Raw genomic sequence first — 12,946 nt, forward strand, 5'->3', positions numbered from 1 at the left:
CAATTGTTTTCACAATATCATATATAGCAAAGCTAGTAAATTTCTGCAATTTCGATCAATTTTATAATTGACTTTTATCGTCTTTATTACTTGCATCTTAATAAGCCATCGAAATGATTTTTACAAGACGAAGCGATAAGTCGGTCTCATTGAAACGTTAGCCGTCTCAACAGCTCGTTAAGATGCAAGTGGTAAAAAAGGCAATAAACATCATCTTTGAAGAACAAAAATTACAGATATTTATATAGCAGATTCATTATATTATGATATAAAATTATTTTATACTAAAATTATACTACATATTTATATACAGCATATTTCCGAGCAATATACACACTTATTTCCTTTTTAGAATGGATATCTTATAGGTAACTATTGTATTCTAAAGGTATTCTAAAAGAATGCTTGATAGTACAATATTTTTCATATTTAGTTTTGTAATTCTATATATTTGTCTCTTATTCTATTCAGGTAAATACAAACGTCCAAAACATAAAAAAAATATTGTATAACCGTCATCTAATGTTTAACATAGTGTGTTATTGGAAAATATATTTTTACCTCGATTAGTATAAAGTTGCAAAATAGATTTACAATCGTTCATTTAATAGTGATAATGTAAACCACATTTCAATATCACAGGTCGAAATTTTCTTGTTTAACAGTAATTTTGTCCATTTCTTTAATTCAGCATTGTTTGCAGAAATCCAAGAATATAACTACCTAAATCTTCATCCTGATTAGTCCATGAAACGTAAACACTCTTTTGATCATCTTCATCTCCTTCCACCTTTACTAAAACGGACTCGACTGATATAGAACCGTCTGTTAATTGGACCGTCCATCCAGATAATCTTTCTTTCAATGGCTGCAATAGTTTTAAAGTAGTAGCTTGCGCTGGGCCGGGATCCCTTACTTGCACAGTAGATGTGAATCTGACAACATGTTTTGTGATACCTGCAGCTTTTGCAACCTAATCAAATAAAAAAGCAATAATCAATGCATGTAAAATAACAATTGTTATTTCCGATAAAAAGAATAACAATGACAAATTAAACAATTATTATGCGGAAGATATTACCTCATCCGCATCTACAAGACAGACACCGTCTTCTCTCAGCATTAGGACACTGTGAAGCAATCTCCGTCTTTTCGGATCAGGCGGCAAGGCCGAGTATCTCTTTGCTTCAGCTTTCAGCAATGCTAGAGAAGCATCTACGGGAACTTTGGATGTGGTCGTGATAATACAAGTTTCGCCATTTGCAGGATTATAGCAATTAACACCGAATTCTTGTTTAATTTTTTCCTTCAAGTATTCCATCTTAGCGAATTCTCCGTGCACCAGCATAACATTCTTCGGTTCACAATACTGTATCAACTGCATTATTCCTTTTGCATCAGCATGAGCAGAAAAGGACATGTACTCCACGGCCATCTTTACCTCTACGATCTGCCGATTCTCGAACTCTATTCTCCGCGTACCATTTAAGACTTTGTGCCCCACGGTACCTTGCACGCAAAAACCTGGCATGATAACCATGTTGGACTCGTTAGGTGCCCATTTCTTAAAGATCTGGAGGGAGAGACCGGCGTGTAACATTCCTGGCGTAGCAAACACCACCATTGCACCTGGATTATCGATATATGCTTTATCAAACGGTTTTATGTGCTTAAAGTCAAACATATTCCGTTGTACAAACGTTTTTTTAATTTTCTGATTAGTCCAGGTGATAAACATTTTATAATAATTATTGGCCTTTTCGGTTAAACCAAGTGCGAAATAAACTGGTACTTTCAGATTCATTCTTTCCCAATATGTTTCCAAAAGTATACACAGTTCTTGAGCGCGACCGAGAGCGAATACGGGAATCAGTACCTTTCCACCTCTGTCAATGCATTCGTGTACCTGAAACACGCTCTTATCTTTTAAAAAAAATCGTTCAACATAAATTAAATTATTACCAATAATAATGAGCCGAAAACATACTTTCTTGAGGAAATCTCTTTCTCTGCATCTCTTCGAATCTCTAATCGTGGTTGCATATGTTGATTCTGAAATTAACAAGTCCGGCCTGCATTTGTCTATCCATGCAGCACCTAAGTGCCGATCGGGCGTCATATTATAGTCTCCTGTGTATACGATAGATTGCGATCCCACACGAACCCAAAACATAGCTGCACCAAGAACATGTCCGGCATAGTATGCTTTTATCTCCAATTCTGGATCTACCATGACGGATTGATGAAGCGTAACAGCGATAACTTTCTTCATGCAATCCTTTATCATTTGCGATGTGAAAAAGTTACTTTCGCCTTTACGCTCGACTGCAACTTTTCTCATGTCTTCTAGCAAAATTGGCGCAATAGCCTTAGTTGGATGTGTCATATAAATTGGTCCAGTGTAACCTACCTATTTTTTTAAATTAGAAATGAAGACGTGCAAGAAAATTGAAAAAGATACAACAAAGATAAAAATAACAATAATTATTACAATTCTTGATGTTATGTTACCATTTCTGTGAAATATGGAAGAGCACCACAATGATCTAAATGAAAATGAGAGATAATGACACAGTCAATATAATTGGTCGTAGGTCCCTCTGGAACAATGTAGGAAAAGTCTGGGAAGCGTCTCTCATCATTGAATCCCATGTGCATTCCACAGTCCAGCATGATATTTTTGCCGCCCATGGAGACAAGGATACAACTGCGCCCGACATCCTGCCCAGCACCGAGTGGTGTAACTTTTATATCCGGCATTTCTGAAAAGATTAACAAAACATAGTACCATTTAAAACTTTAATGAAATAATCATATTACCTCCAAGGTGACAAGCTAATGTCATTTGTCGTCATTTTGATGTCCAAATGACATCTTTAATGTCACTTTTACGTCAAAATAACAAATAAAGTCAGCTTGCTATCTGAGTTTATATATACATACTATAAGATATTTGTCAAGCATAAAATAGAAAATGGATGCTTATGAAACAAATATATGTACGTGTCTCAATATTTTTTACTGTAAATTAACAAATATATCTTTTATTTTTAAAAGAGCATTCTCTCTTAAAAAGAGACTGACAGTATCAGCTCAAATATGTTGATATCGTTATATCGCTCATTTAAAGATATATCAAGTTAGTTGGCTAATTTAGATCACAACAATTTGCTTTCTGAATCATAATCTTGTTGTAATATAAATAAAGGTTATTAGGATTAGGTTAGGCTTAGGAACCAAGCGTTACTAATGCACCGGTTCGTAAGTGCACAATGAATAAAACGATTATTACATGCACACAGATCACAGTTGAGAATTAATGAGCAGATTAACGTAAACATGTATCAAAAGTTGATTACATTTTCTTCAAAAGTTATCAAGATCTTTCTCCTCTTTACACTCTGGCGCATATACCTATTACACGTTACATCGAATTGAAAATACAGAAGACGAAATTTGTTTGCACTTTGCAAGGCAATCTGGACAACTTGACAAAAAAAGTAATTTTGCTAGATAAAAATCCTAATCTGAAAGGTTATCTGCAAGTGTGTTCTAAAACTCATATAGGCTGCGGTCCACTTGACGCTACAAATGCTTCAAAGACTGTGTTCCAAAATTGACTGCCAGTACTGAAAATCTATAATGCACGTAACGTAAACTATAGGATTTTCTGTGCTGGCAGTAAATTTGGAACACAGCCGAAGTATTCTTTGATTAGTTAATTCGTAAAATTCTTTGTTCTGATTGGTCGCTCAAACGCTTCGAAGCGTTTGTAGCGTCAAGTGGACCGCAGCCATAATAATTCTTCTGTTGTCGAACACAACCGCGCGCAGTATGAACTTTCACTATACGCCGTTGTCGTTTTAATTATTTCGATCTAATCATTTTATAAATATTCACGTAAACAAATATTTTACAAGCAGTATCCTATATACAAGAATGATAACATAATAATTCAAAGTTATCTTCAATTTTTTTTAATTACATAATGCATTATACATAATATAAATTTGTATATAAATATATTTTGTATGTTTCATCATATTATTCCAGGAAATGTACAAAAAAAGCAATTCAAATTTGTAGTCGTAATACTATGATTAATTACCTAACTATAAATACACTTATGTATTATAATTACACTTAACTATAAATACTATATAACAGTGATTTTAATCTTTTTTTGTAAAGAACTTGGTCCGAGATCGAAAAATGTAGTCAATCAACTTGCCGGTTTTCCGTAAAAACTGTAAGCTGATTGGCTACACATTTTACGATCCGAGAACTCGGATTGAGTTCTATCATCGTGGACACAAGGCTTTACACAGCTAGATAATAGTACTGTGCATCCTTAGGATTGAAAAGCTATATAATTTCCAAATGCTTCGATTTGTTTAAGCAATATCAGACTGTTCAACATTATATTTGATAAGTGGTATTCGTGTGATTAGTGCGATTACAAGGCCGATAAAATCATAAAAGTGTATAAAGATAAGAACACAAAACCATAGATACACACTATAACGCACATCTATTATTTGACAATTAGGCTGCGTTCAGGAATTATGCCTAGATAACTCTGGGGAGCATTTTTGCTATAGTATATGTAACGTAACCTATAGCTTAGAATTCTGGACATAATTCCTGAACGCAGCATAATTGTCAAATAATAGATGTGCGTCATAGTGCGTATCTACAGCCTATATATCGATATTATTCGGCAATTATTATTTTTCAAACTTCGCATTATTCTATATTATTTATGTTTTCAAATTAAGGAAACACATCTCATTGGCGATCAGACAATAAAACGTCATAAAAGAATACAAAATTTTAATTTTTGTGAGCTACATTTAATTAAAAAATTATTATATATAAAGCACTATTTTGAATGTTCAAATTACTAATAGAAAAAAAAATAATAGAGAAAAGATAAAATAAAGTAAAACAATTATGGTGCTTTACAGTTCTTCGTCTAGGTTGAAATCCTCCTCTGGAAAATCTCCAACGTTTATGTGCGCTGGCTTCACAAATCCTCCATATTTTGGGGCACATTCAAAATATTTTTTTCCACCGACACTATCAACAACACATTAAGTGTAAGAAGGGAAGAAAATATTCAAGTATCATAATTAAATGGGATTAAATATATTTACCTCCCATCATTTTTGCCAAGAGGTTCATCATATTTAACACCGATCCACCAGCCTTCCTTAAATTCAGTTTTACCTATAACATTTATATATTAAAATAATAAAAATACTTTTAGTAAAAATATGATTGCGAATATATTAAGAGATTCTGACCAACATATAAGATAGAAGCTCTTCGTTTTGGCTGATTTGGAACAGATACTTCGCAACGGTCTCCAACTTTGCACAAACTAGCCAAGCGTTCTTCTGCTTCTTCCTCCAGTTTCTTCTCTTCTGCTTTTCTTTTCATATCTTCCTCATTATACTTTCCCAATTTATTCCTTTCTAAGAACGCCTTAACAGTGTCTGTTCAAGCATAAATAAAATACATTTCATTAATCATTTAATTTGATGTAAGATAAATATGAAAGTCTCACCTGTCTTTTTGGCATACTCTTCCTCAGATATCTCAAACTTTTTCACATGATTTAAATCTTCTGTAGTACATGAGAAATTATCAATAACCTGCAATTTCCTTATATTTCATTTGCAATCTCACAATTTTGTGCTTATAAATATTTGAAGTAGTCTCAGTAAGACATAAAGTTTTCATATTATGGTTTCTGTATCATGTTGTAACATCTGTATATTTACATGTATCCTCATTCCATCGTCTATTGGATATGACCCCAAAAAGCGCTGTTCTTCCTCCAATTTACAAACGAGCTTGTCATTCTTGTTGTAAACTTCAACGGTCATTGTAACTGGGTTACCACCAGTAAGAAGCTCCAATTTGCCCTATGATTTTGTCTTGTAAATTTCTATGCAGCAGAAAAGTTTAGAAAGAAAGCGGTGCTTTACTTACTTTAAATTCATTGACAGTTATACCCTTTTGAAATCGACGTTCCACACAACATGATTCCTGACCAGAGTTTGTGATTGATAAATTCACAAAATCAGACGTAATTACGCTGCACGAACTCATTTTATTTAATTTGACACACGATATTCGACTACTATAGAATATAGGGTTAAATGATTTCAAACGTTCGCGAATCTCTTATGCCATATTTCCGGATATTTCCGAATACAATTATAATAAATCTATTAATTTATGCAACTCTATTTATGTATAATTATATAAAATAAATTAACGCCTAGTGTTTTGTGTACTCGCGTTAATTAATTGCAGAATATGTAAACATAAGCAACACCTTTGACAGAACTTTCGATTCTTTCGAAGCTTCAGCGAAATGTCATGACTTAATTGAAAGCAGAGAGAAACCTGAGTGCGACCATTCCAGCCTTTGTGAAGTGAGTGGATGTGAGTGAACTACATAGACCTGTTTATGCATGGTGGTAACATTATCGACATTACCTCGGATCTACAATAGTTTTAAGCCTTAAGCCATAAGAAATGGACGAATCATAGTCAATTATTCTTCTCGAATTCGACTGTAATTGGTCAGTTTCTTACGACTTAAGGCTTAAAACATCTATTGTAGGCCGGTATTCACAGTCGGTTCTTATTTCAAGATCGTCTTAAATAATGGCTGCGTTCAGCAGACTCAACAGATTTGCAACCGTTTTATGAATAGCTGCGTTCAGCAGACTCAACAGATTTGCAACCGTTTTATGATTGTCTGCTGAGATAGGACCATTCTTCTAGATCTAAAAGTATGATCCAATTAGCGCGAAGGAAACTTCCAACAGTTGCAAAACAAACGTTCTGCTGAACGCAGCCAATGTCTTAAGACGCTAATGCGACCCTCTCATTGGTTTATGACATCTTAAGACTGTACTTAAGACGGTTTTGAATATAAGATCTGACTATGGCTGCGTTCAGCAGAACGTTTGTTTCGCAACTGTTGGAAGTTTCCTTTGCGCTAATTGGATCATACTTTTAGATCTAGAAGAATGGTCCTATCTCAGCAGACAATCATAAAACGGTTGCAAAACTGTTGAGTCTGCTGAACGCAGCTATTCATAAAACGGTTGCAAAACTGTTGAGTCTGCTGAACGCAGCCAATGAATACCGCCCGTAGATCCGGACTTAAGGCCGCAGCACAGACTCTTGCATAATGCATAACGCATAGTGCATAAGCGAATCAACTAATCAGAATCTTTCCTTTCCTCCCATTCCATGGAAAAGAAGAATTTCAATTGGTCGATTCCCTTACGCACTATGCATAACGCATAGTACATAAGCGAATCAACTAATCAGAATCTTTCCTTTCCTCCCATTCCATGGAAAAGAAGAATTTCAATTGGTCGATTCCTTTATGCACTATGCATTATGCATTATACAAGAGTCTGTGCTGCGGCCATTACTGATAAAATCGTAGTGTCGAAATTCGATATGGTGCGAGTCCGTGCTAAATCAAATATTTATGTGGAACATGCTACGTCCACAAATTGTAGATATAAAGATAATATGCATATATAATTTTATGTACTTACATTTTTTTACGTAATTTTTCTTTTACTACATGATCTCCGTCTCTTTTTTTCAGCTGTTTTTTTATTCTTATCTTTTTCTTCTTTTTTTCAATGACATTGTGTTGACTTTTAAAGACAAAGCACGTCAAAGTGAACAATGAATATAACATACGTTATAAAAAATAATTTTTAGATAAAATTAAAAAATGGATGTTATATAACATTGATTTTTATATGCATAAAAATATGCTTCTTCATAATTTTTCTTTAATATTGTTATGTATGTTTTATTAAAAAAGTCTAGAAAGAGAGAAATAAAAAAAAACTATAAAACAGCAGGATAAATTATATTTCAAATTATGTATTTCAATATTGTAATTCGCGTTAGAACTCAATCAAATAACAATACAATGAATATTTATTATCAATTATTTTACATACACTTTTCTTTAAGAATGTATACATGTGTGCGCGTCCGCGGGTATGTCATTGAAATAAAAGAATTGTATTAATTTCTTTGCTTAGACAGAAAAAAAGAGGACAGAAAAAGAGAGAGAATAGAAAGATATTTATAAAATATTTCTCTCGATTAAAAAATTAGATTAAATAAATATCTTATATTTGAGACTACAATAATTAGCTGTATGGATAATAATTTAAGGGATCGAAAATAATGTAATGTCTGTCAAATATTCATTGAAGTTATTTATTTGAAAGTTGTATTTAAACTGATTAAATCGATACGCTTTTGTTGTATTAATGTGCATAATCGTAAACAAAGTATCAGCAGTAATTACTTCAATTTTAGTTTTATACATAAATTAATTCCAAATAAAAAATATACAAGATAGTCAAACTGAAAATAATGTAGTTGTGGACAAAAGAATTGTCTCTTTTTTTTTTAATTCCGTCTTTTACAGAAATCGTGAGATTTCTCACATTTTTATAATCTTATACTTTTACGTAATCTAAAACTCGTCGAAAAACAAAAATATTGCAATCCTTTTATCCACAATTTGTTGAAAACGATGAAACTATATATTACCGTCTTACTTGTACAGCAGAAAAACATTTTCATATCTATGTATAGCATATGTATATCTATATTAATTTGTTTCCACTTCATCCAAAGCAACAGAATTATAATTATTATACAAGATAAACGCATATCTCTTTCTCCTCTCACGTTGAGTCTTAAAACAGAAATATGCTTTTAAGAAATTGATTGCAGAAAGGACATTAGGAAAGTTTTTCCCTTTTTTTATTCTTTTTTTTTTTTTTTCAAGAATAATAATAGATGATATTTGTGTTATTTTCCAAGCAATTCTCCAAAGCATTAAACTGCTCGAGTTTTATTACAATATAGCTTCATCATTAGTTTGGAGCTTCTCTCTAACATTGGCTATTTTTCAATTTATCGAAGCAGTAATTGATGCTTTTTCTTACAAAAGTTTACCCTTCAATATCTCATAGACCATTTTGTTCCTAAAGTACGGCATATCATCCTGCGTAAACGTTATCTTCTTATTTGCGCAGGCATATTCAGCAAACATACAAGAAAATACGCCACAATCACTGCCGTTCATCTGTTGTGGAATGTTCTTGGCTGATTGCAATTTCCAGTCACTTATATCATAAGATTGTTTCTTTTTGTCTAGACTCTCGTCCTGTAAATATTGTTTTAATGCCGCTAGACATTTTGGGTTACTGCCGCCCATACTGTCATAATAAACAATCGATTTATTCCTGAAATCTATTATCGACATACACCAGTGAATGTCCAGATGTATAGGCACTACTACAAGATCCTGCGCGAATATATCTACTTTTCTAGTCCATCGCTTCAGAGATGAGTGACCACCCGATAGAAGTTTTGGATAAAAAAACGTGTTCATTGCGTGTACCTTTGGATACTTGTCGGAAGACGTGCCTCTGGCAATCAATAGATTCATGTAGAAGTTTATTACTTCATCGTTTAGCCAATTTAAGTCGGCTAGTGTGCAAAGATCCTTTCGCGTGATCCTTAGACCAAAGCCTTCCACAAGAACCTCGCCTGGGGGACATGGTATGATAGCGCTTCTCACTTCTTTCAACATCTCATTGGTCAACGTCGGCAACGCTGGTTCTTCTTGCTCCTCCCTATCATCTAGGACAGCCAGGTATAATTTCATAGAACGTGCCAATTGTTCTTCCAGAGCTGCTTCTCGTGCATATCTATTGTGCTTGGACAAGACGCATGTCATCTTCTTTAGTTCTTCAGCCTCTCTGTGGCGTTGTTCAATTCGTTCGTTGTATCTCTTAGTAACTTGAGGGATGAAGTCTTGTCTCATGATGGGTTTCGCAGCTAGCTCGTCACGCAATGAGTTAGTCGCAACAGCTTTGACAGGTAACCTTGGTGTAGTTTTCACTAATCCACTGGTACTGGGTCTATCAATTGTAATTACTTTGTTGAATTGCTGATATGTCTTGATACCTTTCTTGCTGTAATTTAAAGTAGGAACTTTTTCTTTATCTGTCCTAGAGTAGTTTGACATGCAAACTCTATTATGGTATGACGTTGGTATCTTAGACAAGTTAGTGACAGATGATTGCATCTTGTTAGATGTCATGATTTCCGGTTGCTTTTCTAAGTCAATAACTTCTATGGGTTTGCGCACAGGTTTATCCGTAAATACCTGTATCCTATTTGGAAACAGATTTTGAAGCATTTCTTCATACTGATATTTCTCTTTTAATTGATTAGTTTTGGATAATGTGGGAGACTTGTGATAGGTATCCGGCATCCTATGTTTGTGATGAAAAAAGTGCTCCGTGGTCGGTTTATTGTGATGCAGCATAAAGCAAGTAGACTTACAAGTGGGAGTTTTGTAATATTCGAAAGATTGCGGTTGCTTCTTATGAGTACCGTTCATCTGTGCACACGGTTTTGTCGATGAGCATTTCTGCTCACCTATGTATATGATATCATCGTCATCACTATCATCAATGGTAAAATACTGTTCCATTGTACGAGCTATATTACAATTGGATTTAAATTTTTTGGGTGTTATATATTCTTCTTCAAAGTCACAGTCCTCAGAAGCTTTCCGTTTCTTAGAACCTTCATCCACCCATCCAAAGATCTTCTTTAAAAAATCAAATATTATGGACATGATTAACACATGTATATATCCTGGTCTTATTATTGTCCATTCAACATATGTTACTAATATAGCTCAATCTAAAAAATAAAAAATAAGAAATTCTTACATATAATGTATTCATTGAGCAAATACCACAAAAACTATATAGTAAAGTCATAGTACAATCAGTAAGATACAATCAGCAAGGATGTTTTTCACGAAAAATCCTTAATCACACAGATCTAGCTAAGCAACTTTTGTTTCTAATTGGAGACAATGAGATACAACACGACGGGAACATACAGACAACTTTACAAGTATCTATAATAGCGGATGGTCATATGGAACTTCAGAGATCAAAGTCAACATGAAATGCTACTGGTTATACTGGTTATATGGAGCCAAATAATAAAAAAATTTTTGTATTTGTGCTAAAACCGGTTCACTCCCTCCTTAAAATTTTGAATTTTTAACATATACAATTGTTAATTTAAACATAATGTGATTATATTATTTAAATATTTTGTGTTAATTAATATTCAATATTTCTTATTGTCAAAATAATTTATAAATGAACAAATAAATAAGAATAATTTAAAACATATTTACAAATTTAAATTCTAAGATAAATGAATAACATACATGTTAATTTAACATGTTATAAATGTTAATTTTATTGAAAAAATATAATTCCATAATTTGTTTAGAAATTATGTCAATGTTATTATGTAATGTCATTTTTTGTTGTCATATATTTTTGTTACTTTCTAACAGATTCATCTTGTATTAAATTAACATAAATTTTCTAAATGTATATGTAAACGACAGATAACAAGGGCTGTTTCCCATATTTAACACTAATAACAAATAGCAATTATTATTATTACTGTTATTATTACATATTATGTGCTCATCCAATTCAAAGTCTTATAAAATTGAATATTTATTGGGACATACAAATTTAAATTTATTTGAAGCTAAAAATCATAACTGTTTGGCAATAAATATGAGATATTTCTCCATATACTTTTACACTCATAATTTTCAAAAGATTACTTACATTGGGTCCTTATATAAGGAAATTAGATGAAATAGGCAAATGCTAATTTATATCTTGTTCAATTTCTATTAAAGACACTGAGTCTAAGAGTTGATAATAAGAATCCAACCTGAAAAGAGAAGGACCATGGTTATTATGAAATTATAATTTGTATTATACAAAATTAAGTATTACCAATTGAAATAATTTGCTTGCACTATTTTGCACCGATGTACAATAAAAATTACTTATAATTGAAGTAAAATGATGAATGAAAAATACATAATTTTGCATTGGAGAAAAAAAGAGGAAGGATAACAAATATTATAGAAAAAAATACTACAGAAATACACTACAAAAAAATTTAGTTACATAACTTTAAATACAAGACTAATTATAAAAACATAGGGAAAATATATATCTTGATCGAAAAAAGCATCCGACGTGAATGTCTGCATTTTAACGAAATATACGTTGGACATTTCATCGATCAAGGGGCTTTTGTTACACATATTTACATTTAGGTGTTTCTTCATGTATAAAAATCTAGAAAACAACAGTGCGAGGAATAACGCAACAGCCGAATTCATTATAAGTTTTCGATTATGCAAACGTATACGCATTGACATGACGTAAAATTAACCTTATTGCGCGGCATGTTACACACACCCGTTCCGGTTGATGCTTACTCTCGAGAATTGCGTTGAATTCACCGTATATGCCACAGCAGGCACTAACTCTAAACCCGGACAAATTTTTTTAGCCTGCCTTTCAAACGCAAGATTTGTCATCCATGGACCGTTTAATTTGGCAATATCGCGAACATAACCCAGCGGTGACGTATTCTCTATACATCACACTCGGCACCATACTTTTGACCATACACAGTATATACAGTAGCGCAACTCTCTGGCGACATCTTTGATGTCAGTGTTGGCCAAAATGGAGTGCGCATGCGTGAAATAAGCAAATTACCATGGCGCTGCCATAGTTACCACCAAGAAGACTAGAACCAGGGGTGCGTTCCAAAATTCACTCCGAGTAAAGCGGGGAGCACAGACTCTTTCATAACGCATAACACGTAATGCATAAGAAAATGTATCAATCAAAGCTCTCCGTTTCCTTCCTTTCCATGAAATAAAGAATTCTGATTGATTGAATTTCTTATGCATTACATGTTATGCGTTATGCAAAAGTCTGTGCTCCCCGCTTAA

General features: G+C 33.1%; 3 protein-coding genes across 9 annotated transcripts; all 3 read right to left on the bottom strand.

Annotated features, from left to right (window-relative positions):
• Positions 1-461: 461 nt before the first annotated feature.
• Positions 462-3,520, bottom strand: IntS11 (integrator complex subunit 11). 4 transcript variants are annotated; one of them, XM_018449415.1, is made up of 5 exons: positions 3,415-3,520; positions 2,512-2,762; positions 1,988-2,410; positions 1,082-1,906; positions 462-973 (listed from the first exon to the last, which is right to left on the bottom strand). In XM_018449415.1, the coding sequence occupies exons 2-5, from the start codon at positions 2,758-2,760 to the stop codon at positions 683-685; spliced, it is 1,788 nt and encodes a 595-aa protein (XP_018304917.1). In that variant the 5' UTR covers positions 2,761-2,762; positions 3,415-3,520; the 3' UTR covers positions 462-682. The 4 variants fall into 4 exon arrangements, with proteins under 4 accessions (XP_018304917.1, XP_018304915.1, XP_018304918.1 ...); XM_018449413.1 differs by having other exon boundaries at positions 3,360-3,520; XM_018449416.1 differs by lacking the exon at positions 3,415-3,520 and adding an exon at positions 3,293-3,312.
• Positions 3,521-4,894: 1,374 nt separating this feature from the next.
• On the bottom strand, positions 4,895-6,363 carry TBCB (tubulin-binding cofactor B). The gene is made up of 6 exons (XM_018449417.1): positions 5,998-6,363; positions 5,787-5,930; positions 5,570-5,657; positions 5,307-5,498; positions 5,157-5,229; positions 4,895-5,079 (listed from the first exon to the last, which is right to left on the bottom strand). The coding sequence occupies exons 1-6, from the start codon at positions 6,115-6,117 to the stop codon at positions 4,962-4,964; spliced, it is 735 nt and encodes a 244-aa protein (XP_018304919.1). The 5' UTR covers positions 6,118-6,363; the 3' UTR covers positions 4,895-4,961.
• Positions 6,364-8,839: 2,476 nt separating this feature from the next.
• On the bottom strand, positions 8,840-12,725 carry LOC108723592 (sentrin-specific protease 1). Of its 4 annotated transcripts, none has more exons than XM_018449453.1 (3): positions 12,422-12,493; positions 11,754-11,862; positions 8,841-10,791 (listed from the first exon to the last, which is right to left on the bottom strand). In XM_018449453.1, the coding sequence occupies exon 3, from the start codon at positions 10,721-10,723 to the stop codon at positions 9,014-9,016; it is 1,710 nt and encodes a 569-aa protein (XP_018304955.1). In that variant the 5' UTR covers positions 10,724-10,791; positions 11,754-11,862; positions 12,422-12,493; the 3' UTR covers positions 8,841-9,013. The 4 variants fall into 4 exon arrangements, with proteins under 4 accessions (XP_018304952.1, XP_018304955.1, XP_018304956.1 ...); XM_018449454.1 differs by having other exon boundaries at positions 12,376-12,446; XM_018449450.1 differs by lacking the exon at positions 11,754-11,862 and having other exon boundaries at positions 8,840-10,696; positions 12,422-12,725.
• Positions 12,726-12,946: the final 221 nt, after the last annotated feature.

Source organism: Mycetomoellerius zeteki, unplaced genomic scaffold (assembly GCF_001594055.1).
Source record: "Mycetomoellerius zeteki isolate Tzet28-1 unplaced genomic scaffold, Tzet1.0 scaffold245, whole genome shotgun sequence".
Lineage (NCBI taxonomy): Eukaryota > Metazoa > Arthropoda > Insecta > Hymenoptera > Formicidae > Mycetomoellerius > Mycetomoellerius zeteki.

What these genes read in the sequence shown, in the direction of transcription:
- IntS11 (XM_018449415.1), bottom strand. Translation starts at nt 2,760, where the DNA reads ATGCCGGATATAAAAGTTACACCACTCGGTGCTGGGCAGGATGTCGGG. An exon ending in TTCCATATTTCACAGAAATG is followed by an intron (nt 2,411 to 2,511) that starts GTAACATAACAT and finishes TTAAAAAAATAG; the next exon opens with GTAGGTTACACTGGACCAAT. An exon ending in AAAGAGATTTCCTCAAGAAA is followed by an intron (nt 1,907 to 1,987) that starts GTATGTTTTCGG and finishes AGCGTGTTTCAG; the next exon opens with GTACACGAATGCATTGACAG.
- TBCB (XM_018449417.1), bottom strand. Translation starts at nt 6,117, where the DNA reads ATGAGTTCGTGCAGCGTAATTACGTCTGATTTTGTGAATTTATCAATC. An exon ending in TAACTGTCAATGAATTTAAA is followed by an intron (nt 5,931 to 5,997) that starts GTAAGTAAAGCA and finishes ACAAAATCATAG; the next exon opens with GGCAAATTGGAGCTTCTTAC. An exon ending in AGAGTATGCCAAAAAGACAG is followed by an intron (nt 5,499 to 5,569) that starts GTGAGACTTTCA and finishes ATGCTTGAACAG; the next exon opens with ACACTGTTAAGGCGTTCTTA.
- LOC108723592 (XM_018449450.1), bottom strand. Translation starts at nt 12,523, where the DNA reads ATGACAAATCTTGCGTTTGAAAGGCAGGCTAAAAAAATTTGTCCGGGT. An exon ending in ATTCAACGCAATTCTCGAGA is followed by an intron (nt 10,697 to 12,421) that starts GTAAGCATCAAC and finishes GATTTTTTAAAG; the next exon opens with AAGATCTTTGGATGGGTGGA.